The following is a 26,274-nucleotide window of genomic DNA, read 5'->3' as shown; positions in this document are numbered from 1 at the left end:
ATTCTTTGCATTTACTTACTTGAGCCTAGTTTGATATTCTGAATGTTGTTATTCTGTAAATTCTAATCTTATGCCTAGAATTTCAAGCACACACTAAGTTAGTGACAATGCCTGCAACTGTTGCAACTCCTTCTGACTCAAATGGAGCAGTTGCTCGTACTAATGTCCAGCGCTCCATACAGGAGATGGCTATTCTACTTTTTGCTGGAGTATCTCACGTATTGGAATCATGGTTTAGCAAAGTGGAAGCAAAGGCCAAAGTGCATTTCTCAGAACCTACTGATGATGACTACTTGGCAATTGCTAAGTCAAGTTTTGACTCCACCAAAGGTGATGCTCATTTTGTAGATGATGAGAAAGCCATTGTTAGCCTTCAGTCATGGCCAGAATTTAAGGATTTCTTTCGCGTTTTCAAGGCTCATGACAAGCCTATTTATTATATTGATAGGTAGTACTCTTTTGGTATTCAGACTCACTTCCAGAACCTTGAGAAAGTACTTGCAAAGCTCGTAGAAGCAAATTTAAAAATAAAACTCTCAAAGTGCTCATTTTTAAAGGAGAAGATTAATTTCCTAGGTCATGCAGTCACCTCTTCAGGCATTACCTTAAATTAATAAAAAAATTTTGCTGCCCGTGATTTTCCAATGCCTTGTACTGCAGAAGCCGTGAGGCAGTTTACAGGTTTTCTAGGATTTTATCGTTCGTTTATTGCTGGATTCTCTACAATAGCCACTCCACTTTACAAGTTGGAAAGAAACGATGAACCCTTTGTTTGGGAAGAAGCCCAAGAACAGTCTTTCAGGAAGCTCAAAGAAGCATTCATCTCTTCACCTGTTCATAGGTACCCATATTTTTCTAAACCTTTTATGTTGGTCACAGATGCTAGTGAAATAGGCTTAGGTGCAGCATTACTTCAAACTGAAGGTCACAGAGATCATGCAATAGCTCAACTAGCTGTACATTGTCTAAGGAAAAGAAAAATTATGGTGCAACAGAGCGTGAAGCTCTAGCAGTTGTATGGGCTTTTAAACATTTCAGGAATACAATTTACCCAGTTCATGCTGGCGATGAGTCACAATAACGTGGCTGAAGTATGTTGACCAGACCACACACTAGAAGGTGAAGGGACGTCGACGTTTTGGTCCTTCCTGGACCATTCTCAAGTCGATTGTGAGAATCGACTTGAGAATGGTCGAGGACGGACCAAAACGTCGTCGTCCCTTCACCCTCTAGTGTGTGGTATGGTCAACATACCCAGTTCATGTTCTTACAGATCATCAACCAGATATTTACTCACAATTCAAGAATTTAATCCTTCATTTGGGTATATCCCAGGAAAACAAAATGTTGTAGCTGATGCATTTTCTTAACACATAGCTGCATATCGAGTTAAATTACCCAGCATGAGATGCTATAGTAGTAGAGACAGAACAAAAACAAGACCACATATGGGCACCTGTCATTAAGTTTATGATTTAGCAAGATACTTGTCGGATTCACAAGCCCTCAGTAACATTGAAAGAACTAGTGATGTTAGACAATTTACTGAGTAGAATAGTAAAGCTAGGGACACCCGCAAGGAAGTGTTATCAGTTAGTTGTTCCAGCTGTCTTGGTACCAACTGTGTTAAAGATTATCCATGATGCTCCTGTAAATGCACATCCAGGAAAGGATCGTACACTCCAGTAAGGTCGATTGAAGTATTTTTGGCCCAAAAGGCTAAAGAGATTGCTCATTATATTGACAGAAGTTTAACCTGCTTACAGTACAAGGGACACATCATTGGACCTAACCCAATTCATGTGTACCCAGCAACTAAAGCCCCTTGGGAATGAGTATCAATATATTTGTTGACAAATTTTGCAGAAACTGAAAAAGGTAACAAACACTTGCTTGTAATGGTTGAAAAATTTTCACATTATAGCAAACTAGTTCCTATCCTGAACAAAACAGCAGAAACTATAGCCAGTGCATTCCATGGCCAAATAATTTGTAGATATAGTATGCAAAAAGTAATTCTCTCAGATAATTGTCCCGAGATCAGTAATAGTTTCTTAACTAGTTTGTGTGAATTATATAACATTAAAAAATGTAGTATTATGCCATATCACCCAGCAAGTACTAGGTTTGCAGAGCATACAAACAGACTATGCAGAGCGTACAAACAGAAAAGTGTTAGATGCCTTGAGAGTCACATTGATTTTTTAAAACAGTAATTGGGATGAGTTCATATCCTTAATTCAGTGTGCCATACACTCTTCAATTAATGCTTCTACAGGAGACACGCCTCATGCTATTCTTTATGGTACATATAAGATTCTTCCTAATGAAGTGATCAATTCACCCCCTACTCCTTTGTATAACCTAGATGTTTTTTTCAAGTAAAGCATTGACAAATGCAACCAGTCTTTAAGAAAATATGAGAACACTTGTCCAAGACAACTGCGGAGTTTACTCGAGCAAAGGAATACTCAAGCTAAGTCCAGTAAGATGACTGTCGGATCTGTAGTAATGGTACTTAACGAACACTGATCTGGCCCTATGTACAAGTTATCTAAGAAATTTTTAGGTCCATATAAGGTAATAGAGCTTATCAAGATTAACAAGTACAGACTTAAGAATTTGTTAACAAGATCATTTATAAACGAATATTTATACCTTATGAAGTTAGCTAAAATTACTGCTGGTGAGTCTGATGCAAAAGATGACAATGACCAAGCCCAGACAGATTCTTCTATAGGGACACCACCTATTGTGGTTGACAGACCACTTGACGTAGACCTTCCCCTTGTTGGAAATTTCCAACACTAAATACAACACTGTTGTATTATCATTAATTATTACTAAATCTACTAATCATTGTAGTGATTAAAATTAACCAAACGTAGAGTTCACATGTACTAATAATTACATCTGTACAATAAGGCTAGAATTCTTACGTCACCAGACGCCAGTATTGCGTCAGATTCCATTATAATAAACACAACTATATCCAGTGTGTCTGAGAATTGAATTTGATTCTCTAGTAGAGAATCTCGGGAATCTCGGGAGCCGGTCGGCCGAGCGGACAGAACGCTGGACTTGTGATCCTGTGGTCCCGGGTTCGATCCCAGGCGCCGGCGAGAAACAATGGGCAGAGTTTCTTTCACCCTATGCCCCTGTTACCTAGCAGTAAAATAGGTACCTAGGTGTTAGCCAGCTGTCACGGGCTGCTTCCTGGGGGTGGAGGCCTGGTCGAGGACCAGGCCGCGGGGACACTAAAGCCCCGAAATTATCTCAAGATAACCTCTATAAAACAACGGTGTTCTGTGTGATAATTATTTACAGATAAACTGATCCCCAACTAATGCCAAATAGAGCGTTTATAGTTATACTGTTATCTGGTAATAAATTTAACGTCACGCGTGAATGCCCTGGAGAGACTTTAATTCATCTCCATTGCTCGTTTACCATCGTAAAACGGGCAAATAATAATATTTAACTCCTCTGAATAATAAACCCGTCCTTATCCGAGCATTTCAATCACAACTGCGAGAAATGATAATATTCGTAGTAAATAATTTGTGTATCAAATGCAGGACGCGGGGCAGGGGAGACACTATTACACGAGGCGACGCGCTCAGAGAGAGACGCCATTACCCAAGCCACCAGGGTAGACGCCACCAAGAGCTCCAGATGAAAGTCGCCACCGTGAGGTGTGAAGAACCTTTGCAGACAATAACTTAGCTGGTGTCAGTGTCATTTTACACAACGTGTTGAATTGTCAAGAGATTTAATTTGACATTCAGCGAGGAACCTGTTAAATTTGGTTCCGTGTAGCCCAACGTGACCGGCCAGTGAAGCGTGTCAACATCTAGGCTAGGCTAGACACCACGTGTTCGTTACGATGCCTGAACCTAGGACGCGAACTTCGGCAAGCCTTAACTTACACAGTGCCCTATTAGCTAAGTACCTTTATTCCCATTTGATGCATCATCTAGGAGGGGGTTATAGCTGGGTAGCTTGTCGTTACACAGAGCGACTATAAAAAACCACAGGTTATTATTTACCTTCATTATTTAATTTAATTTTCTTGAACATAGATGTCTAGCAACTTAATCTGTTGCTACTGAATATAATTTGATTTACAGCGTGTGTGAAGAATTCTCCGAGCTGTTATTTCCCGTGTTAATCATCTCCCAGTGTTCCATGATGAGTCCAGGAGATTCCGAGGATGAGTCATAACCCACTTCTTGGAAATTGTCTTCAAGCTAAGACCCTTTCCGTATTCCTTAAATTCCATTATCTGAAGTATTATTCATGCAGAGCACTGTTTCTTTGGATTGACATGTGTTTATTATAATTATTAATTTCTCATGTTATAATCTATGTTCTTATTGGTGATAAATATAATGATTCTATAATTGGTCATAGGATTAGATTATTGCATAATGGACTGGTGCACGAACCACACTAGTTCCTGCACATATATGAAGTTCCAGTAATAACCCCCCAATGTAGGTGTTTGAGGCTTTGATTCAGTTAAATTATACAGCCCATTAATTTATATAAGTGATCATATTCTCTAGTATTTATCCATAGTTACTGGTTCATCTAGGAATTTTCTAATGATCATATTTTATTAGTTTCCCTCTTTACTATAAAAGCGGGTGGTCCTTTGTAATAGAATTTCATTACATTAATATTTAAATAAATAGAGTCAAGCCCCAAATGTCCCACATTATGGTCCTTCGAACCGGATAAACATAAATTATAATTATAAATACTAATTAATAATAACTAATCCTTGTGTGATGTAATCTAGATTAACTATTTAATTAATTGTGTCAGCCAACAGTGTAACACATCAGTTAGTCTAAGTCACACCAACACATCGCTACTTTCACCTCATGTATAAGGTAGCCTTAGTGGGACACAGTCAATTACCCACAACACTTAGCTCATATAGAAGTAAGAATCTTTAGGTCACCAGGAGCAAAACTCATAACTTTTATAACAATTCCACACTAACACCTGCATTAGAGTGGCTTCACCATCTAACCATTATATACTTAGGTGGTAATGACATCCATCCTACTCGTCATCCAGCTGAGGTGATCAAACACCTTAAAGCCATAATTTCTTCTTTCAAGCTCATCAGTAATTCGGTAGTATTCACGTTAGTGGAACCTCGCCAACCAAGTCATGGTAATCGTTGGGGAGTAACACCAGAATACTACCAGAGAGCTGCTAAGTACATAAATTTCAGGCTGAAAAAACGAGTGAGATTGGATGCCACTTATATTCAATTTACAGCCAGACGTTATAGACAAAACCTGACCAGAGATGGTGTACACTTGTCAGGTGAGTCTAGGTTGCATGTGGTTGATAAGTTGATCAACACCATCAACTATCACAAACGGCTGTGGCTAGCAAGCCAAACTTAACTGTACATAATTGTTTTCACCTGTGTGTGCAAGTGCACTCTTATAAAAACAAAAAACACAAAAATACAGCACAATTATATTCACCTTACTGCACCACAATAATCTTTACCAATCTTATTAGGTAGAATTTAGGCTGAGATTGTGCTGAATTTGTTACAAGCCCAGACTAAATAAATTTATAGTTCTTAGTTAGGAATTATCAGGACTAGACTTAAGCTAGTCAGTAGTGTATGTATTATACTATTTGTGCTGACCCTAAACAGGGTGGGATTAAATTTTGAGATAACTCTGATTGGAGTGTCTCCAAAATATTTCATCTTGTACTCATTATTTTGTATGTATCTATTTTGTGTATTGCTGGATGATCCCCATTACCTCTGATGGTGATATAGAAGAGCTAACCGGACGAGAACTAATGGTGAAGTTCAGACAATGCACAAAATATCTAGCTACTTGTTGTTAGGTAGGTACATTTAACCTCAAGTGAGGTAGAGTATAAATTAGCCACATTAAATTAGGCTACATTTAATGTTACTTGTCTACTAATGAGCAAGTACCCAAGCTTCATTAGTAATACATATACGAATTCCATGAAGTTTGGAACCAAGCCCAACATGGCTACTCCTGAGCAATTAAGGAGAACCTACATTGGCCTTAAAGGTCATTTGACCAGACTAATTAACAAGGCTGAGGGCTTATCTAAAGATACTCCCATTGACTCTTATCACTTAGAGACATCAGTAAGAGTAGCTGATCTGAAATTTGATCAAGTTAAGTCTACAAGTCAGTCTTATGTTACTCTACTGAATACCACAGAGACTGATCCTGAGGAAGTAAGTCAAATTGTAGACGATATCTCCCAGTATGAAGATGAGACTCAAGATAAACTTTACATGCTATCTAAATTAGCAAAACAATCTGGATCCAATACCAGTAACACAGGGTCTCAATTCAGTAACCCACTACCAGAGGTTCGTTTACCTACTTTAGACTTACCTACATTTTCAGGATTAGATACAGAAAATTGGGACAATTTTTGGACTTCATTTGAAGTTCATATACACAGGAAACAGTCTCTTGACAAGGTTTCTAAATTCTCATACCTGCTTAGTCTTCTCAAAGGAGAGGCTAAAAAGGTCATACATAACCTAACTCTCAATGAGAGTAATTATGAGGAAGCTATAAAACTTTTGAAGTTGAACTATTGCAACAAAGAATTAAGTATAGCTACCCTCTATTACCAATTGCTAGATCTGAATGCACCAAATAGTAGACCAGAGTCACTTCAAAGCTTCAGACTAGAAGTAGAGTCTCTAGTAAAGGCCTTAGGTACTAAAGTTAACATACCAGCTTCAGAATGGTCAATCAAGTTACTTTTGCAGAGGAAATTACCTCGAAATGTCTTAACAGAGCTCTGCTCACATTATAATACCGAGTTTCTCACTCTTGATCAAATATTCGAGGGATTGAGAATAACGGTTAACAGGTTGAAGACTCATGATAAAATTAAACCTGAGTCTAAACCAACTAATACTGACACTTCAGTCAAACCTAAACCGACTTTGAATAAGTCTAGTAAATATAAATCCAAGACTACTCCATCCACTGGGAAAAGAAGTGGAAATGTAGGTACTTATTCGGTGTCTCCTTCTGAGATAACCAATGACTTGTTTACTAAAGAGACCAAGTCAATTAACCAGAGAAGGTGTCTGTTTTGTAATCAAGGACATGTCACTTACCAATGCTCTGTTTATCCTACTTATAATACTAGGATTAAAAGGTTGCAAGAAATACACAAGTGCACTAAGTGCATGGGCTCTCATGATCCCAAAAAATGTGTAGTGCAGCTACGTTCCTGCAACAGATGCAACCAAGGTGTACATCACTACGCCTTATGTAGAAAATCTTCTACACAAACCATGACCACTGGGGAGAATTCCACGAGTTCTACCGCAGTGCAATATTGCAAAGTGCATCAAGAAGTAAATGTACTTGCTACTGAGTCAGGCAATAATACCACTCTGCCTACAGCTCAACTTTGACTAATAAACCGAAGATCTAGAGTTAACACTAGAGGTCTTTTTGATCAAGGATCACAGAAAACCTTCATTACACGACAGTTAGTAGATGAGTTAAATTTAAAACCTGCCAAAAGTGTGAGGTTAAATATTTCTGGTTTCTTGACGAATAGTGGACCTCGTGAATACCAAGTAGTTAAGGTATTAGTGAGACTCGGATCTTCCACTAGTCCAATACAAGCGATAGTAGTAGATAAACTTCCTACAGACCTACAGGTCACTGGGTTAGCTCACACTGCGAGACATCTTAAACGAAACCGCATGAGGCTAGCAGATTATAAAATAAATTCTGACTGCCTCACTGATGTTGGAATACTTATAGGCGCGAATCATTATTACAAATTTATAACTGGATGCACCAGACAACACGGAATGAATTTGTTGTCGTCTGCTGGAGGCAAATTGCTTACGGGACCGGTGCTTTTCAGACAAAATCCAGCGTCAACAAACCAACAATCTAATAACATAATAGTGGCGTGACTAGGCTTGGAACAGTCACCCCTACGTTTCAGAGAAATATCTGAAGATATTGAGTCTGATCCACCTGTACATCGTTTGTGGGATTTAGACACTTTAGGTATTATCCCTGAACAACCAAGCCCTGATGATATGTGGACTTATCAGCAATATCTGGATACAGTTGTCTATGAAAATCAACAATACTGGGTAAGACTCCCATGGAAGTTGAATCATCCACAACTTCCAGTTAATTATTTTATGGCAGCCTCACAATTGCAGTCTCAATTAACACGACTACAGAAGCAGCCAGACAAACTGAACATGTATCATCAACTCATCCAACAACAACTTAACAGTAAATTTATTGAAGTTGTTGATAACGATGACCGAAAAATAGGTCATTATTTACCTCATCACGCTGTGGTGAAAGACTCATTGACAACACCTATTCGTATTGTTTTTAACTGTAGTGCTAAAGTAAAGCCAAGCAGTGTGTCTTTAAATGAATGTCTCCAAACGGGACCTAGCCTAACTCAAAGGCTACATGATGTGCTGTTACGATTTCTGTTACGGACCCGAATCCAGCGTCCGAGCACGGAGCAGTGACGACCGCACCATCTGTGGGTCAGCTCCCGAAACCCCCTCCCAATGGACGACGACACCTGGTGAGGACGAAGTGTACTGGCCACAAGGGCCAGTTTCCAGTCCTGTTCAGCTCACAACACAGCCATTGCTGACCTCTGGTGAGGTGGTGCTCAGACGACAACGCCATCTATGGAGTGGATACGTCAGGCGTTTGTGTCTGAGCCTGTAAGTGAGGTGCTTTAGTGTGTCCCTGTTATTGATGACGTGTCTGCTTACAGAGTCGACCTGGGACTGCTGTAAGGGAAGTTGAGTCAGTCTACCCAAGGCAGCCATCCCCATACCAAGTGCTTTGCTGCAGCAGCTGTGAGTCGCCTCCCAGATGAACACTGTGGTGTTACCCTGCCAGTGAAGTGGCAGTTGAAGGATTGTCGTACCCGGGACCGACTGGTGGAGACGATTGACCACTGGGGTATTGTGGACAGGAGAGTGATCTGTGGTATCACACGAGGCTCCTGACTAGGGCGCTACCCTAGTATCGCTCGTGGAGTGGCCTGAACAGCGTTGCTGATCCGGAACCTGCCAGCAGTCTGCTGGACTTGTGGTTGACGGCCTCCTCGGTGGTGCCCCCAGTGGAACTGTGTTTTGGCTGGCCGGGGTAGACTCAGCTTCTCGAAGGATTCGTCGAGAGGCCACGAGAGCACCGAGAGCTTGGCACCGAGAGGATCCAGAGTCTTCAGGAGAAGACGACCGTGTAAATAATTCCCCTGTGCAGTGTTAATACCCCTCCCCCTGAGTAACCTTTTATATATTATTTATTGGTGGCGGTGTTAATTATAATATTAAGTTTTTGCCTTTCTTTCCCTTCCCCTTTTGTTTACTTGCGTTACTGATCACATCCCTTGAAAGCCACTACTGGCTTGGGGCCGGATACCCTTCCTCTAACGACATCAGAGTAAGAACCCAGTGTTGGAATACTTATAAACCCAATGTTGGAATACTTATAGGCGCGGATCATTATTACAAATTTATAACTGGATGCACCAGACAACACGGAATGAATTTGTTGTCTTCTGCTGGAGGCAAATTGCTTACGGGACCGGTGCTTTTCCGACAAAATCCAGCGTCAACAAACCAACAATCTAATAACATAATAGTGGCGTGACTAGGCTTGGAACAGTCACCCCTACGTTTCAGAGAAATATCTGAAGATATTGAGTCTGATCCACCTGTACATCGTTTGTGGGATTTAGACACTTTAGGTATTATCCCTGAACAACCAAGCCCTGATGATATGTGGACTTACCAGCAATATCTGGATACAGTTGTCTATGAAAATCAACAATACTGGGTAAGACTCCCATGGAAGTTGAATCATCCACAACTTCCAGTTAATTATTTTATGGCAGCCTCACAATTGCAGTCTCAATTAACACGACTACAGAAGCAGCCAGACAAACTGAACATGTATCATCAACTCATCCAACAACAACTTAACAGTAAATTTATTGAAGTTGTTGATAACGATGACCGAAAAATAGGTCATTATTTACCTCATCACGCTGTGGTGAAAGACTCATTGACAACACCTATTCGTATTGTTTTTAACTGTAGTGCTAAAGTAAAGCCAAGCAGTGTGTCTTTAAATGAATGTCTCCAAACGGGACCTAGCCTAACTCAAAGGCTACATGATGTGCTGTTACGATTTCTGTTACGGACCCGAATCCAGCGTCCGAGCACGGAGCAGTGACGACCGCACCATCTGTGGGTCAGCTCCCGAAACCCCCTCCCAAAAGGACGACGACACCTGGTGAGGACGAAGTGTACTGGCCACAAGGGCCAGTTTCCAGTCCTGTTCAGCTCACAACACAGCCGTTGCTGACCTCTGGTGAGGTGGTGCTCAGACGACAACGCCATCTATGGAGTGGATACGTCAGGCGTTTGTGTCTGAGCCTGTAAGTGAGGTGCTTTAGTGTGTCCCTGTTATTGATGACGTGTCTGCTTACAGAGTCGACCTGGGACTGCTGTAAGGGAAGTTGAGTCAGTCTACCCAAGGCAGCCATCCCCATACCAAGTGCTTTGCTGCAGCAGCTGTGAGTCGCCTCCCAGATGAACACTGTGGTGTTACCCTGCCAGTGAAGTGGCAGTTGAAGGATTGTCGTACCCGGGACCGACTGGTGGAGACGATTGACCACTGGGGTATTGTGGACAGGAGAGTGATCTGTGGTATCACACGAGGCTCCTGACTAGGGCGCTACCCTAGTATCGCTCGTGGAGTGGCCTGAACAGCGTTGCTGATCCGGAACCTGCCAGCAGTCTGCTGGACTTGTGGTTGACGGCCTCCACGGTGGTGCCCCCAGTGGAACTGTGTTTTGGCTGGCCGGGGTAGACTCAGCTTCTCGAAGGATTCGTCGAGAGGCCACGAGAGCACCGAGAGCTTGGCACCGAGAGGATCCAGAGTCTTCAGGAGAAGACGACCGTGTAAATAATTCCCCTGTGCAGTGTTAATACCCCTCCCCCTGAGTAACCTTTTATATATTATTTATTGGTGGCGGTGTTAATTATAATATTAAGTTTTTGCCTTTCTTTCCCTTCCCCTTTTGTTTACTTGCGTTACTGATCACATCCCTTGAAAGCCACTACTGGCTTGGGGCCGGATACCCTTCCTCTAACGACATCAGAGTAAGAACCCAGTGTTGGAATACTTATAAACCCAATGTTGGAACCCAATGTTGGAATACTTATAGGCGCGGATCATTATTACAAATTTATAACTGGATGCACCAGACAACACGGAATGAATTTGTTGTCTTCTGCTGGAGGCAAATTGCTTACGGGACCGGTGCTTTTCCGACAAAATCCAGCGTCAACAAACCAACAATCTAATAACATAATAATGGCGTGACTAGGCTTGGAACAGTCACCCCTACGTTTCAGAGAAATATTTGAAGATATTGAGTCTGATCCACCTGTACATCGTTTGTGGGATTTAGACACTTTAGGTATTATCCCTGAACAACCAAGCCCTGATGATATGTGGACTTACCAGCAATATCTGGATACAGTTGTCTATGAAAATCAACAATACTGGGTAAGACTCCCATGGAAGTTGAATCATCCACAACTTCCAGATAATTATTTTATGGCAGCCTCACAATTGCAGTCTCAATTAACACGACTACAGAAGCAGCCAGACAAACTGAACATGTATCATCAACTCATCCAACAACAACTTAACAGTAAATTTATTGAAGTTGTTGATAACGATGACCGAAAAATAGGTCATTATTTACCTCATCACGCTGTGGTGAAAGACTCATTGACAACACCTATTCGTATTGTTTTTAACTGTAGTGCTAAAGTAAAGCCAAGCAGTGTGTCTTTAAATGAATGTCTCCAAACGGGACCTAGCCTAACTCAAAGGCTACATGATGTGCTGTTACGATTTCGCACCGGTATTTTCGCCTATACTGCTGATATCAGCAAAGCTTTCCTCCGAGTAGGTTTACAGGAGGAAGATCGTAACTACACAAAATTTCTCTGGATTAAGGACCCACTGGATCCTAACAGTGAAGTCATCACATATCGTTTTGCCTCAGTATTATTCGGAGCTACGTCCTCACCGTTTCTTTTGCAAGCAACATTAGACACACATTTGAGGAAATCGAATAGCCCTTATAAGGCAGACATTAGCGACAACTTGTATGTCGACAATTTCCAGGGAACAACTAATGATCAAACTAATTTGGTAGAAATCTACCATGAGGCTAACCGTGAGCTATTAGGAGCCAATATGCCACTACAGTCATGGGCCTCAAATAATGAATTACACAACCAGGTAATCGAGAAAGAATTTCCAGGTTATCAGGTACCCAAGCAATTAAAGGTTCTAGGCGTGGAATGGAACACCAGTACTGACGAGATGAATGTCAAGTCAGTACAAACTGATAACTCAACCCTTACCATGAGAACACTGCTCTCGTTTGTCAGTCAACTATTTGACCCTTTAGGCTTACTTAGTCCTATATTAATAAGGGGCAAACTCCTAATGCAGGAGTGCTGGCAGAAACATATGGGATGGGATGATCCGTTACCAAGTGAGTTACAAGCTAAATGGCAGATACTCTCAACGGATTTTAATCAGTTAGGTGTTTTGAAATTTCCTCGTAATGCTTCAGGACCAAACTTACCCACCAATTTGCACGTTTTCTGCGATGCCTCTGGCAAAGCATACGGCGCAGTAGCCTACTTAGTTAATAGTGCACAATCAATTTTGCTCACATCTAAAGCAAGAGTTGCTCCCATTAAGAAGAGATCTTTACCTCAAATGGAGTTGACTGCATTGCTGGTGGGAGTAAGATTGGCTCATTCCCTGACAAAGACACTCAGTAATATCCACTTGGTGAGATTGTCGTGTGGTCAGACAACGAGGCAATCATACAATGGGTAAGAAACAACAACAACAAGACTCCCTACGTCAGTAATCGTGTTAGGGAAATTCATGAGTTATCTGCTGGATATAAATTCAGACATGTTCCTACTAAGGACAATCCTGCAGATTATTTATCTCGAGGGTTAACGATAAAACAACTTATCAAGTCTTCGCTGTGGTTCAATGGACCTTCATGGCTTGTTGGTGGTCAGTGGCCCAATCAAAAGCCACAAGTCATAGTGACCAATATCACCACTCCCATGAAAGAACCAGAACCTCAACGAACCTTAGCCATTGATCCTCACAATTATTCTAACTTAAGTAAGTTATTAAGAGTGACTGCCCATGTGTTTGACTTTCTTGCTAAGATAGGAATTCGACATAAGTTTCCCAATCCTATCCTCTACTGGATCAAACGTGCACAACAAGAGACATATGGAAGCGAATATGAAAATCTTCCAGATAAATTAACTAAGTCTCTAGGTATCTGGTATGATGCCAACACTCATAATATACTAAGATGTGTAGGACGTTTGCTTCATGCAAAAATTGATCTGGACACGAAGAATCCAATTCTTCTACCTCGTCACCACATCATCACTAAACTTCTTGTTTTGCATCACCATCAATATGGTACTTTACATGGTGGAGTGTTAGATACTCTCACCGACCTTAGACAAAAGTACTGGCTGCCTCAAGGTCGTCAGACAGTTAAGTCAATAATTAAATTCTGTGTAATCTGTAAAAGATACGATGCTAGAGTATGTCCTTACCCAGGACCTCCACCACTCCCTGAAGTAAGAGTGGTTCATCTTCGTCCTTTTGAAACCACTGGTGTTGATTACACCGGAGCCTTACTTCTCACTGGCAACCCAGATAAGATACCAGTGAAAGCATACATTTGTCTCTTTACGTGTGCTACAACCAGAGGCGTACATTTAGAAGTGACTTCAGATATGAGTGCTGAAGCCTTCATCCAGGCCTTCCGCAGATTTGCTGCTCGCAGATCTTGTCCCAAATTAATGATATCGGATAATGGTTCCAATTTTGTGGCAGGAGAAGCTTGTCTACGAGAAGTCTGGAACCACCCAGAAGTACAGTCAGTCCTGCAGAGACGACAATGTCACTGGAAATTTATAGCACCAAGAGCCCCTTGGCAAGGTGGGTTCTATGAGCGAATAGTAGGCACAGTCAAGAAGTGTTTAAGAAAAACTTTGCACAGACAAAAGGTCAGTTACTCCGAGCTCCAAACCATTGTTGTGGAAATCGAGGCGCGAGTCAATAACCGCCCATTAACATACCTGTCTGATGATTTCACCCAGAGAGAACCTATGAGTCCCTCACACTTGATCCATGGAGGTCTACTGAGCCCTCTCATCCCTTTAACCGAAGAGGACCCCATAGACCCGTCACATGTGACCAGAGGTGACTTGGTGGAAAGCTACCAGCATCTTTCAGGGGTTATTAACAGGTGGAATGAGGTGTGGACTCGAGAGTACCTCACAGCTCTACGAGAGTACCACTACGGAGCTTCGAGTCCTTATAATAAAGTGCAACTAAAACCAGGGGACCTAGTACTAGTCGACAGTGATGGACCAAGGTCAGAGTGGCCCATAGGCAAAATTGTTGCCATTCATCCAGATCATCAAGGTGTCCTGAGAGTAGTGAAAGTTTTATGCCGAGGCAACACTACTCTAAAAACTTTAGAGAAGCTGGTTCCTCTTGAATTGGCTGAGCGAGAACATCAACCAGATCCAGTTTCTCCAGTAGTTTCCGAGGACAGTAATTCTGATCCTCCGAGCAACCGCCCCACTAGAGCTGCTGCTCAACAATGTAAGCGGAAACTGCAAGCCTATTACAGCTCTGACCAAGAGTAATTCCTTTTACATCCAATTTAGATAACTATGATGATACTGTGGTGTAATGTCAAGTAACAAACCATTACAAGTCACTATGACCCAGGACATTCCCATCACAGTAGATTCTGTTGTTTGAATTGTGTGATTTAAATCTTTAATTGTTGTATAGGCTATAAAGAACATTATTTATCTAGAGTACCTGAGAGTTTGCAGACTTAGAGATTTGTAACATACACATTACATGTCATAGCGACACCAGTCTCAGAGTTATTGTAAGTTTTCTTAATTATCAACTTTAGGTAATTCATAATAACATGTTCCATTTAACATGAAATCAGCAAGACTTAAGTTTCTTGTATGTCCTTGACAAATACGGGACATTCGTTATGTGTGTACTAACATACTAATATTAATACCAACTTCGGGATAGGTGTGTCAGTACTCCACATTACACTGCGACCCTAAAACTCTCCCCCTGGAGTTATGTTTGAAATTTCCAACACTAAATACAACACTGTTGTATTATCATTAATTATTACTAAATCTACTAATCATTGTAGTGATTAAAATTAACCAAACGTAGAGTTCACATGTACTAATAATTACATCTGTACAATAAGGCTAGAATTCTTACGTCACCAGACGCCAGTATTGCGTCAGATTCCATAATAAACACAACTATATCCAGTGTGTCTGAGAATTGAATTTGATTCTCTATAAAACAACGGTGTTCTGTGTGATAATTATTTACAGATAAAATGATCTCCAACTAATGCCAAATAGAGCGTTTATAGTTATAACTGTTATCTGGTAATAAATTTAACGTCACGCGTGAATGCCCTGGAGAGACTTTAATTCATCTCCATTGCTCGTTTACCATCGTAAACGGGCAAATAATAATATTTAACTCCTCTGAATAATAAACCCATCCTTATCCGAGCATTTCAATCACAACTGCGAGAAATGATAATATTCGTAGTAAATAATTTGTGTATCAAACGCGGGACGCGGAGCGGGGCAGGGGAGACGCTAGTACATGAGGCGACGCGCTCAGAGAGAAACGCCATTACCCAAGCCACCAGGGTAGACGCCACCAAGAGCTCCAGATGAAAGTCGCCACTGTGAGGTGTGAAGAACCTTTGCAGACAATAACTTAGCTGGTGTCAGTGTCATTTTACACAACGTGTTGAATTGTCAAGAGATTTAATTTGACATTCAGCGAGGAACCTGTTAAATTTGGTTCCTTGTAGCCCAACGTGACCGGCCAGTGAAGCGCGTCAACATCTAGGCTAGGCTAGACACCACGTGTTCGTTACAACGACGCCTGAACCTAGGACGCGAACCTCGGCAAGCCTTAACTTACACAGTGCACTATTAGCTAAGTACCTTTATTCCCATTTGATGCATCATCTAGGAGGGGGTTATAGCTGGGTAGCTTGTCGTTACGCAGAGCGACTATAAAAAACCACAGGTTATTATTTACCTTCATTATTTAATTTAATTTTCTTGAACATAGATGTCTAGCAGCTTAATCTGTTGCTACTGAATATAATTTGATTTACAGCGTGTGTGAAGAATTCTCCGAGCTGTCATTTCCCGTGTTAATCATCTCCCAGTGTTCCATGATGAGTCCAGGAGATTCCGAGGATGAGTCGTAACCGACTTCTTGGAAATCGTCTTCAAGCTAAGACCCTTTCCGTATTCCTTAAATTCCATTATCTGTAGTATTATTCATGCAGAGCACTGTTTCTTTGGATTGACATGTGTTTATTATAATTATTAATTTCTCATGTTATAATCTATGTTCTTATTGGTGATAAATATAATGATTCAATAATTGGTCATAGGATTAGATTATTGCATAATGGACTGGTGCACGAACCACACTAGTTCCTGGACATATATGAAGTTCCAGTAATAACCCCCCAATGTAGGTGTTTGGGGCTTTGATTCAGTTAAATTATACAGCCCATTAATTTATATAAGTGATCATATTCTCTAGTATTTATCCATAGTTACTGGTTCATCTAGGAATTTTCTAATGATCATATTTTATTAGTTTCCCTCTTTACTATAAAAGCGGGTGGTCCTTCGTAATAGAATTTCATTACATTAATATTTAAATAAATAGAGTCAAGCCCCAAATGTCCCAAATTGTCCCACATTGTAGTTATTTGTATTGGGGCTTGGATTCAAAAACATATGCCAGCACTTATAGTCTTAGATCTAGACCTTTAGTCTCAACCATGCACTCACCAAACATCTATTGGCTAGATGTTAATGAGAATAACAACCCAGATGCTGCTGCTGCTAACAACACTGATACTGCTAGCATTAGTGTTGTCTGCTAGTATCAGTGTTGTTGCTGACATCAGTGTTGTTGCTGAGATCAGTATTGCTGGTGACATCAGTGTTGCTGCTGACATCAGTGTTGCTGCTAACATCAGTGTTGCTGCTGACATCAGTGTTGCTGCTGACATCAGTGTTGCTGCTGACATCAGTGTTGCTGCTGAGATCAGTATTGCTGCTGATATCAGTATTGCTGCTGACATCAGTATTGTTGCTAGCATCAGTGTTGCTGCTGACATCAATGTTGCAGCGATCATCAGTGTTGCTGCTGACATCAATGAGTCTGCCAGAATCAGTGTTGCTGCTGACATCAATATTGCTGTTGACATCAGTGTTGCTGCTGTCATCAATGTTGCTGCTGACATCAGTGTTGCTGCTGTCATCAGTGTTGCTGCGGACATCTGTGTGGCTTCCAGCATCAGTGATGCTGCTGACATCAGTGTTACTGCCAGCATCAGTGTTGCTGCCAGCATCAGTGTTGCTGTCAGCATCAGTGATGCTTCCAGCTTCGGTGTTCCTGCTGACATTAGTGATGCTTCCAGCTTCGGTGTTGCTGCTGACATCAGTGTTGCTGCTGACAACAGTGTTGCTGCTGACAACAGTGTTGCTGCTGACAACAGTGTTGCTGCTGACAACAGTGTTGCTGGTGACACCAGTATTGCTGCCAGCATCAGTGTTTCTGCCAGCATCAGTAATGCTGCTGACATCAGTGTTACTGCCAGCATCAGAGTTGCTGCCAGCATCAGTGTTGCTGCCAGCATTAGTGTTGCTGCCAGCATCAGTGTTGCTGCCAGCATCAGTGTTGTTGCTGACTTCAGTGTTGCTGCCAGCATCAGTGTTGCTGCTGACATCAGTGTTGTTGCTGCCAGCATCAGTGTTGCTGCTGACATCAGTGTTGCTGCCAGCATCAGTGTTGCTGCCAGCATTAGTGTTGCTGCTGACATCAGTGTTGCTGCCAGCATCAGTGTTGTTGCTGCCAGCATCAGTGTTGTTGCTGCCAGCATCAGTGTTGCTGCTGACATCAGTGTTGCTGCCAGCATCAGTGTTACTGCCAGCATCAGTGTTGCTGCCAGCATCAGTGTTGCTGCCAGCATCAGTGTTGCTGCCAGCATCAGTGTTGCTGCTGACATCAGTGTTGCTGCCAGCATCAGTGTTGTTGCTGCCAGCATCAGTGTTGTTGCTGCCAGCATCAGTGTTGCTGCCAGCATCAGTGTTGTTGCTGCCAGCATAAGTGTTGTTGCTGCCAGCATCAGTGTTGCTGCCAGCATCAGTGTTGCTGCTGACATCAGTGTTGCTGCCAGCATCAGTGTTGTTGCTGACTTCAGTGTTGCTGCCAGCATCAGTGTTGCTGACTTCAGTGTTGCTGACAGCATCAGTGTTGCTGCCAGCATCAGTGTTGCTGCTGCCAGCATCAGTGTTGCTGCCAGCATCAGTGTTGCTGCTAGCATCAGTGTTGCTGCTGATATCAGTGTTGCTGCTGACATCAGTATTTTTGCTAGCATCAGTGTTGCTGCTGACATCAGTGTTGCTGCCAGCATCAGTGTTACTGCCAGCATCAGTGTTGCTGCCAGCATCAGTGTTGCTGCCAGCATCAGTGTTGCTGCTGACATCAGTGTTGCTGCCAGCATCAGTGTTGTTGCTGCCAGCATCAGTATTGTTGCTGCCAGCATCAGTGTTGCTGCCAGCATCAGTGTTGTTGCTGCCAGCATAAGTGTTGTTGCTGCCAGCATCAGTGTTGCTGCCAGCATCAGTGTTGCTGCTGACATCAGTGTTGCTGCCAGCATCAGTGTTGTTGCTGACTTCTGTGTTGCTGCCAGCATCAGTGTTGTTGCTGACTTCAGTGTTGCTGCCAGCATCAGTGTTGCTGCCAGCATCAGTGTTGCTGCTGCCAGCATCAGTGTTGCTGCCAGCATCAGTGTTGCTGCTAGCATCAGTGTTGCTGCTGATATCAGTGTTGCTGCTGACATCAGTATTTTTGCTAGCATCAGTGTTGCTGCTGACATCAGTGTTGCTGCTAACATCAGTGTTTCTGCTGACATCAGTGTTGCTGCTAGCATCAGTGTTGCTGCTCGCATCAGTGCTGCTGCTGATATCAGTGTTGCTGCTAGCATCAGTGTTGCTGCTGATATCAGTGTTGCTGCTAGCATCAGTGTTGCTGCTGATGTCAGTGTTGCTGCTAGCATCAGTGTTGCTGCTGACATCAGTGTTCCTGCCAGCATCAGTGTTGTTGCTGACTTCAGTGTTGCTGCCAGCATCAGTGTTGTTGCTGACTTCAGTGTTGCTGCCAGCATCAGTGTTGCTGCTAGCATCAGTGTTGCTGCTGATATCAGTGTTGCTACTGACATCAGTATTTTTGCTAGCATCAGTGTTGCTGCTGACATCAGTGTTGCTGCTGACATCAGTATTTTTGCTAGCATCAGTGTTGCTGCTGACATCAGTGTTGCTGCTGACATCAGTGTTGCTGCTGACATCAGTGTTGCTGCTGACATCAGTGTTGCTGCTGACATCAGTGTTGCTGCTGACATCAGTGTTGCTGCCAGCATCAGTGTTGCTGCCAGCATCAGTGTTGCTGCCAGCATCAGTGTTGCTGCCAGCATCAGTGTTGCTGCCAGCATCAGTCTTGCTGCCAGCATCAGTGTTGCTGCCAGCATCAGTGTTGCTGCCAGCATCAGTGTTGCTGCCAGCATCAGTGTTGCTGCCAGCATCAGTGTTTTCTGCCAGCATCAGTGTTGCTGCCAGCATCAGTGTTGCTGCCAGCATCAGTGTTGCTGCCAGCATCAGTGTTGCTGCCAGCATCAGTGTTGCTGGTAGCATCAGTGTTGCTGCTGATATCAGTGTTGCTGCTAGCATCAGTGTTGCTGCTGATATCAGTGTTGCTGCTGACATCAGTATTTTTGCTAGCATCAGTGTTGCTGCTGACATCAGTGTTGCTGCTGACATCAGTGTTGCTGCCAGCATCAGTGTTGCTGCCAGCATCAGTGTTGCTGCCAGCATCAGTGTTGCTGCCAGCATCAGTGTTGCTGCCAGCATCAGTGTTGCTGCCAGCATCAGTGTTGCTGCCAGCATCAGTGTTGCTGCCAGCATCAGTGTTGCTGCCAGCATCAGTGTTGCTGCCAGCATCAGTGTTTTCTGCCAGCATCAGTGTTGCTGCCAGCATCAGTGTTGCTGCCAGCATCAGTGTTGCTGCCAGCATCAGTGTTGCTGCCAGCATCAGTGTTGCTGCCAGCATCAGTGTTGCTGCTGACATCAGTGTTGCTGCTAACATCAGTGTTGCTGCTGACATCAGTGTTGCTGCTGACATCAGTGTTGCTGCTGACATCAGTGTTGCTGCTGAGATCATTATTGCTGCTGATATCAGTATTGCTGCTGACATCAGTATTGTTGCTAGCATCAGTGTTGCTGCTGACATCAATGTTGCAGCGATCATCAGTGTTGCTGCTGACATGAATGAGTCTGCCAGAATCAGTGTTGCTGCTGACATCAATATTGCTGTTGACATCAGTGTTGCTGCTGTCATCAATGTTGCTGCTGACATCAGTGTTGCTGCTGTCATCAGTGTTGCTGCGGACATCTGTGTGGCTTCCAGCATCAGTGATGCTGCTGACATCAGTGTTACTGCCAGCATCAGTGTTGCTGCCAGCATCAGTGTTGCTGTCAGCATCAGTGATGCTTCCAGCTTCGGTGTTCCTGCTGACATTAGTGATGCTTCCAGCTTCGGTGTTGCTGCTGACATCAGTGTTGCTGCTGACAACAGTGTTGCTGCTGACAACAGTGTTGCTGCTGACAACAGTGTTGCTGCCGACAACAGTGTTGCTGGTGACACCAGTATTGCTGCCAGCATCAGTGTTTCTGCCAGCATCAGTAATGCTGCTGACATCAGTGTTACTGCCAGCATCAGAGTTGCTGCCAGCATCAGTGTTGCTGCCAGCATTAGTGTTGCTGCCAGCATCAGTGTTGCTGCCAGCATCAGTGTTGCTGCCAGCATCAGTGTTGCTGCCAGCATCAGTGTTGCTGCCAGCATCAGTGTTGCTGCCAGCATCAGTGTTTTCTGCCAGCATCAGTGTTGCTGCCAGCATCAGTGTTGCTGCCAGCATCAGTGTTGCTGCCAGCATCAGTGTTGCTGCCAGCATCAGTGTTGCTGCCAGCATCAGTGTTGCTGCTGACATCAGTGTTGCTGCTAACATCAGTGTTGCTGCTGACATCAGTGTTGCTGCTGACATCAGTGTTGCTGCTGACATCAGTGTTGCTGCTGAGATCATTATTGCTGCTGATATCAGTATTGCTGCTGACATCAGTATTGTTGCTAGCATCAGTGTTGCTGCTGACATCAATGTTGCAGCGATCATCAGTGTTGCTGCTGACATGAATGAGTCTGCCAGAATCAGTGTTGCTGCTGACATCAATATTGCTGTTGACATCAGTGTTGCTGCTGTCATCAATGTTGCTGCTGACATCAGTGTTGCTGCTGTCATCAGTGTTGCTGCGGACATCTGTGTGGCTTCCAGCATCAGTGATGCTGCTGACATCAGTGTTACTGCCAGCATCAGTGTTGCTGCCAGCATCAGTGTTGCTGTCAGCATCAGTGATGCTTCCAGCTTCGGTGTTCCTGCTGACATTAGTGATGCTTCCAGCTTCGGTGTTGCTGCTGACATCAGTGTTGCTGCTGACAACAGTGTTGCTGCTGACAACAGTGTTGCTGCTGACAACAGTGTTGCTGCCGACAACAGTGTTGCTGGTGACACCAGTATTGCTGCCAGCATCAGTGTTTCTGCCAGCATCAGTAATGCTGCTGACATCAGTGTTACTGCCAGCATCAGAGTTGCTGCCAGCATCAGTGTTGCTGCCAGCATTAGTGTTGCTGCCAGCATCAGTGTTGCTGCCAGCATCAGTGTTGTTGCTGACTTCAGTGTTGCTGCCAGCATCAGTGTTGCTGCTGACATCAGTGTTGTTGCTGCCAGCATCAGTGTTGCTGCTGACATCAGTGTTGCTGCCAGCATCAGTGTTGCTGCCAGCATTAGTGTTGCTGCTGACATCAGTGTTGCTGCCAGCATCAGTGTTGTTGCTGCCAGCATCAGTGTTGTTGCTGCCAGCATCAGTGTTGCTGCTGACATCAGTGTTGCTGCCAGCATCAGTGTTAATGCCAGCATCAGTGTTGCTGCCAGCATCAGTGTTGCTGCCAGCATCAGTGTTGCTGCTGACATCAGTGTTGCTGCCAGCATCAGTGTTGTTGCTGCCAGCATCAGTGTTGTTGCTGCCAGCATCAGTGTTGCTGCCAGCATCAGTGTTGTTGCTGCCAGCATAAGTGTTGTTGCTGCCAGCATCAGTGTTGCTGCCAGCATCAGTGTTGCTGCTGACATCAGTGTTGCTGCCAGCATCAGTGTTGTTGCTGACTTCAGTGTTGCTGCCAGCATCAGTGTTGTTGCTGACTTCAGTGTTGCTGACAGCATCAGTGTTGCTGCCAGCATCAGTGTTGCTGCTGCCAGCATCAGTGTTGCTGCCAGCATCAGTGTTGCTGCTAGCATCAGTGTTGCTGCTGATATCAGTGTTGCTGCTGACATCAGTATTTTTGCTAGCATCAGTGTTGCTGCTGACATCAGTGTTGCTGCCAGCATCAGTGTTACTGCCAGCATCAGTGTTGCTGCCAGCATCAGTGTTGCTGCCAGCATCAGTGTTGCTGCTGACATCAGTGTTGCTGCCAGCATCAGTGTTGTTGCGGCCAGCATCAGTATTGTTGCTGCCAGCATCAGTGTTGCTGCCAGCATCAGTGTTGTTGCTGCCAGCATAAGTGTTGTTGCTGCCAGCATCAGTGTTGCTGCCAGCATCAGTGTTGCTGCTGACATCAGTGTTGCTGCCAGCATCAGTGTTGTTGCTGACTTCTGTGTTGCTGCCAGCATCAGTGTTGTTGCTGACTTCAGTGTTGCTGCCAGCATCAGTGTTGCTGCCAGCATCAGTGTTGCTGCTGCCAGCATCAGTGTTGCTGCCAGCATCAGTGTTGCTGCTAGCATCAGTGTTGCTGCTGATATCAGTGTTGCTGCTGACATCAGTATTTTTGCTAGCATCAGTGTTGCTGCTGACATCAGTGTTGCTGCTAACATCAGTGTTTCTGCTGACATCAGTGTTGCTGCTAGCATCAGTGTTGCTGCTCGCATCAGTGCTGCTGCTGATATCAGTGTTGCTGCTAGCATCAGTGTTGCTGCTGATATCAGTGTTGCTGCTAGCATCAGTGTTGCTGCTGATGTCAGTGTTGCGGCTAGCATCAGTGTTGCTGCTGACATCAGTGTTCCTGCCAGCATCAGTGTTGTTGCTGACTTCAGTGTTGCTGCCAGCATCAGTGTTGTTGCTGACTTCAGTGTTGCTGCCAGCATCAGTGTTGCTGCTAGCATCAGTGTTGCTGCTGATATCAGTGTTGCTACTGACATCAGTATTTTTGCTAGCATCAGTGTTGCTGCTGACATCAGTGTTGCTGCTGACATCAGTATTTTTGCTAGCATCAGTGTTGCTGCTGACATCAGTGTTGCTGCTGACATCAGTGTTGCTGCTGACATCAGTGTTGCTGCTGACATCAGTGTTGCTGCTGACATCAGTGTTGCTGCTGACATCAGTGTTGCTGCCAGCATCAGTGTTGCTGCCAGCATCAGTGTTGCTGCCAGCATCAGTGTTGCTGCCAGCATCATTGTTGCTTCCAGCATCAGTGTTGCTGCCAGCATCAGTGTTGCTGCCAGCATCAGTGTTGCTGCCAGCATCAGTGTTGCTGCCAGCATCAGTGTTGCTGCCAGCATCAGTGTTTTCTGCCAGCATCAGTGTTGCTGCTAGCATCAGTGTTGCTGCCAGCATCAGTGTTGCTGCCAGCATCAGTGTTGCTGCCAGCATCAGTGTTGCTGCTAGCATCAGTGTTGCTGCTGATATCAGTGTTGCTGCTAGCATCAGTGTTGCTGCTGATATCAGTGTTGCTGCTGACATCAGTATTTTTGCTAGCATCAGTGTTGCTGCTGACATCAGTGTTGCTGCTGACATCAGTGTTGCTGCCAGCATCAGTGTTGCTGCCAGCATCAGTGTTGCTGCCAGCATCAGTGTTGCTGCTGTCATCAGTGTTGCTGCTAGCATCAGTGATGCTGTTTCTGCTGCCAGATTATGTCGGTCTGCATCAGGTGTTAGTATCTATACTGATGTGTCAGCTCTATCAACGAAACACTGACCCCAAACATTCTATCCAACTTTTTACCTAGTTCATCATTGACTAATTTACCAGTAATTGTTTCATTGCCCGCGATGAGAGCTTTCCCAGTGGCATTAGGACTGCCAGGTTCAGCTGGGTTCATCTTCCATCAGCAAGTTCATTTTTGGCTGAATCTTTTTTTTTTTTTTTTTTTTTAGATATATACAAGAGTTGTTACATTCTTGTACAGCCACTAGTACGCGTAGCGTTTCGGGCAGGTCCCTGGAATACGATCCCCTGCCGCGAAGAATCGTTGTTACAACGATTCTTCGCGGTTTACAGTACAGTACACATTTTACTGTTGAGTTAAACAGAGGCTACAGTTAAGGATTTGCGCCCAGTAAATCCTCCTCGGCCAGGATACGAAGCCATGACAAAGCGCTCGCGGAACGCCAGGCGAGTGTCTTACCACTACACCACGGAGACTGGTGACAAGTCAATCTTATCCCAAATCAAATGCCCCGCCCCGCTGACTCCTTGCCACTGACAGACAGTGTCACCATTAACAGTGTCAGCGTAAATGTCGGACTGAGCAAAGCTGGTAATAGGCCCAGACCAGATGGAATATGTAGGCCCCATTTTGAACTGTTCACTAGGTATTACTCGGTGATAAATGCCAATGATTTATGCATTTCTATACACATGTACATGTATACACATGTACATGTGTATACATGTGCACATGTAGTGTAAGTTATATACTTACAGAAAAGAGTGACAAATTATATTGATTGAATAAAAGGTAATTGGTAGCATTTTTATGAAAGTTGGCCCTCTGTGACCATTCATTGACCCCCCCCTCCTGACCAAGCCTGAGCATAACCACCTGGCATGACCCCCCCCCCTCCTGACCAAGCCTGAGCATAACCACCTGGCATGACCCCCCCCCCTCCTGACCAAGCCTGAGCATAACCACCTGGCATGACCCCCCCCCCCCTCCTGACCAAGCCTGAGCATAACCACCTGGCACCTTTCACGTGATACGTCTTGCTAGTAAGAGAGAAACAGTGCAGTCACACTTGCCAGGTACAGTCTTTGTGGTGCAGTGGTAAGGCACTCGTCTAGCGCTTCGTGAGCGCTTTTTGGCCTGGGTTCGTATCTTGGCCGGTAGGTTTGACTGGGCGGCAGTCATTAACTGTAGTCTATATTCATCCAGCAGTGAATGGGTGGCTGGTTGTTAAACGATTTGGTGTGTCGTTTTCTGGGGAAAATTAAGATTAAAGTTTGACCTCGTTAAAAGCCAAACGTGGATGCATACACTCTGGTTTCCTGTCCCCAGACGCAGTGAATTATTATTTCTCTAGTGGCCTCAACAGAGACAGGAAGTCGGCGGCTTGCCAAAGGTGCCCACTCTATCTTGAAGAAATATTCATACAACTTTCTTAGATCTGCAGAGTTTCATATTAATTAAATTCTGATTTTTGTCTTGAACATTCCTAATACTTTGATAGAAGTGTTCATCATCTTTTAAATTTTCTTTCTCAGGAATCAAAGAAAATTGTAAATATTTTATGGCACACTAAAGAAGAATTAAATTAGTCTGCGCATTATTTTCTTAAACAATTTGGTGAGCTATTAAGCAATTGTTTGTTATTTTAGATTTAGCTATTCGGAACAAAAAGTTTCATACAACACGGGCTATAATAAGCCCGTAGTGGACTTACCTATCACAGAAGCGGTTCCTCCAAAACTCAGTTAATGAATAATAACATATAATAAGGATTATATGTTAAATAGGAAATAACTGGGAGTTTTTACCACGTTTCTGATGTTGACCTGACCATATGTAAACTGTGTAACCCGTCCTCGACTCAAGTCCATTTCATCCAGCGGTCGACCCCAAAGACGCATTGATAAATTTTTACATGTTGTT

At 43.7% G+C, this 26,274-nt stretch overlaps 1 protein-coding gene across 1 annotated transcript; it reads left to right on the top strand.

Moving 5' to 3' along the window:
- Positions 1 to 17,110: 17,110 nt before the first annotated feature.
- On the top strand, positions 17,111 to 26,006 carry LOC138365872 (streptococcal hemagglutinin-like). The gene is made up of 5 exons (XM_069326507.1): positions 17,111 to 17,804; positions 19,228 to 19,348; positions 20,454 to 21,156; positions 21,440 to 22,075; positions 26,001 to 26,006. Exons 1-5 carry the CDS (start codon positions 17,111 to 17,113, stop codon positions 26,004 to 26,006), a joined length of 2,160 nt encoding a protein of 719 aa, XP_069182608.1.
- Positions 26,007 to 26,274: the final 268 nt, after the last annotated feature.

This window comes from Procambarus clarkii, chromosome 2 (assembly GCF_040958095.1).
Source record: "Procambarus clarkii isolate CNS0578487 chromosome 2, FALCON_Pclarkii_2.0, whole genome shotgun sequence".
Classification (NCBI taxonomy): Eukaryota; Metazoa; Arthropoda; class Malacostraca; order Decapoda; family Cambaridae; genus Procambarus; species Procambarus clarkii.
This window is presented reverse-complemented; position numbering and strand designations above follow the sequence as displayed.

Excerpts from the sequence above, each read along its gene's own strand:
- LOC138365872 (XM_069326507.1), top strand. The coding sequence starts at position 17,111 with ATGTTAATGAGAATAACAACCCAGATGCTGCTGCTGCTAACAACACTG. Across the intron at positions 19,349-20,453 it reads GCATCAGTGTTGCTGCTGAT|TGTTGCTGCTGACATCAGTG; the intron begins GTCAGTGTTGCT and ends TGCTAACATCAG. Across the intron at positions 21,157-21,439 it reads GTGTTGCTGCCAGCATCAGT|ATCATTATTGCTGCTGATAT; the intron begins GTTGCTGCCAGC and ends GTTGCTGCTGAG.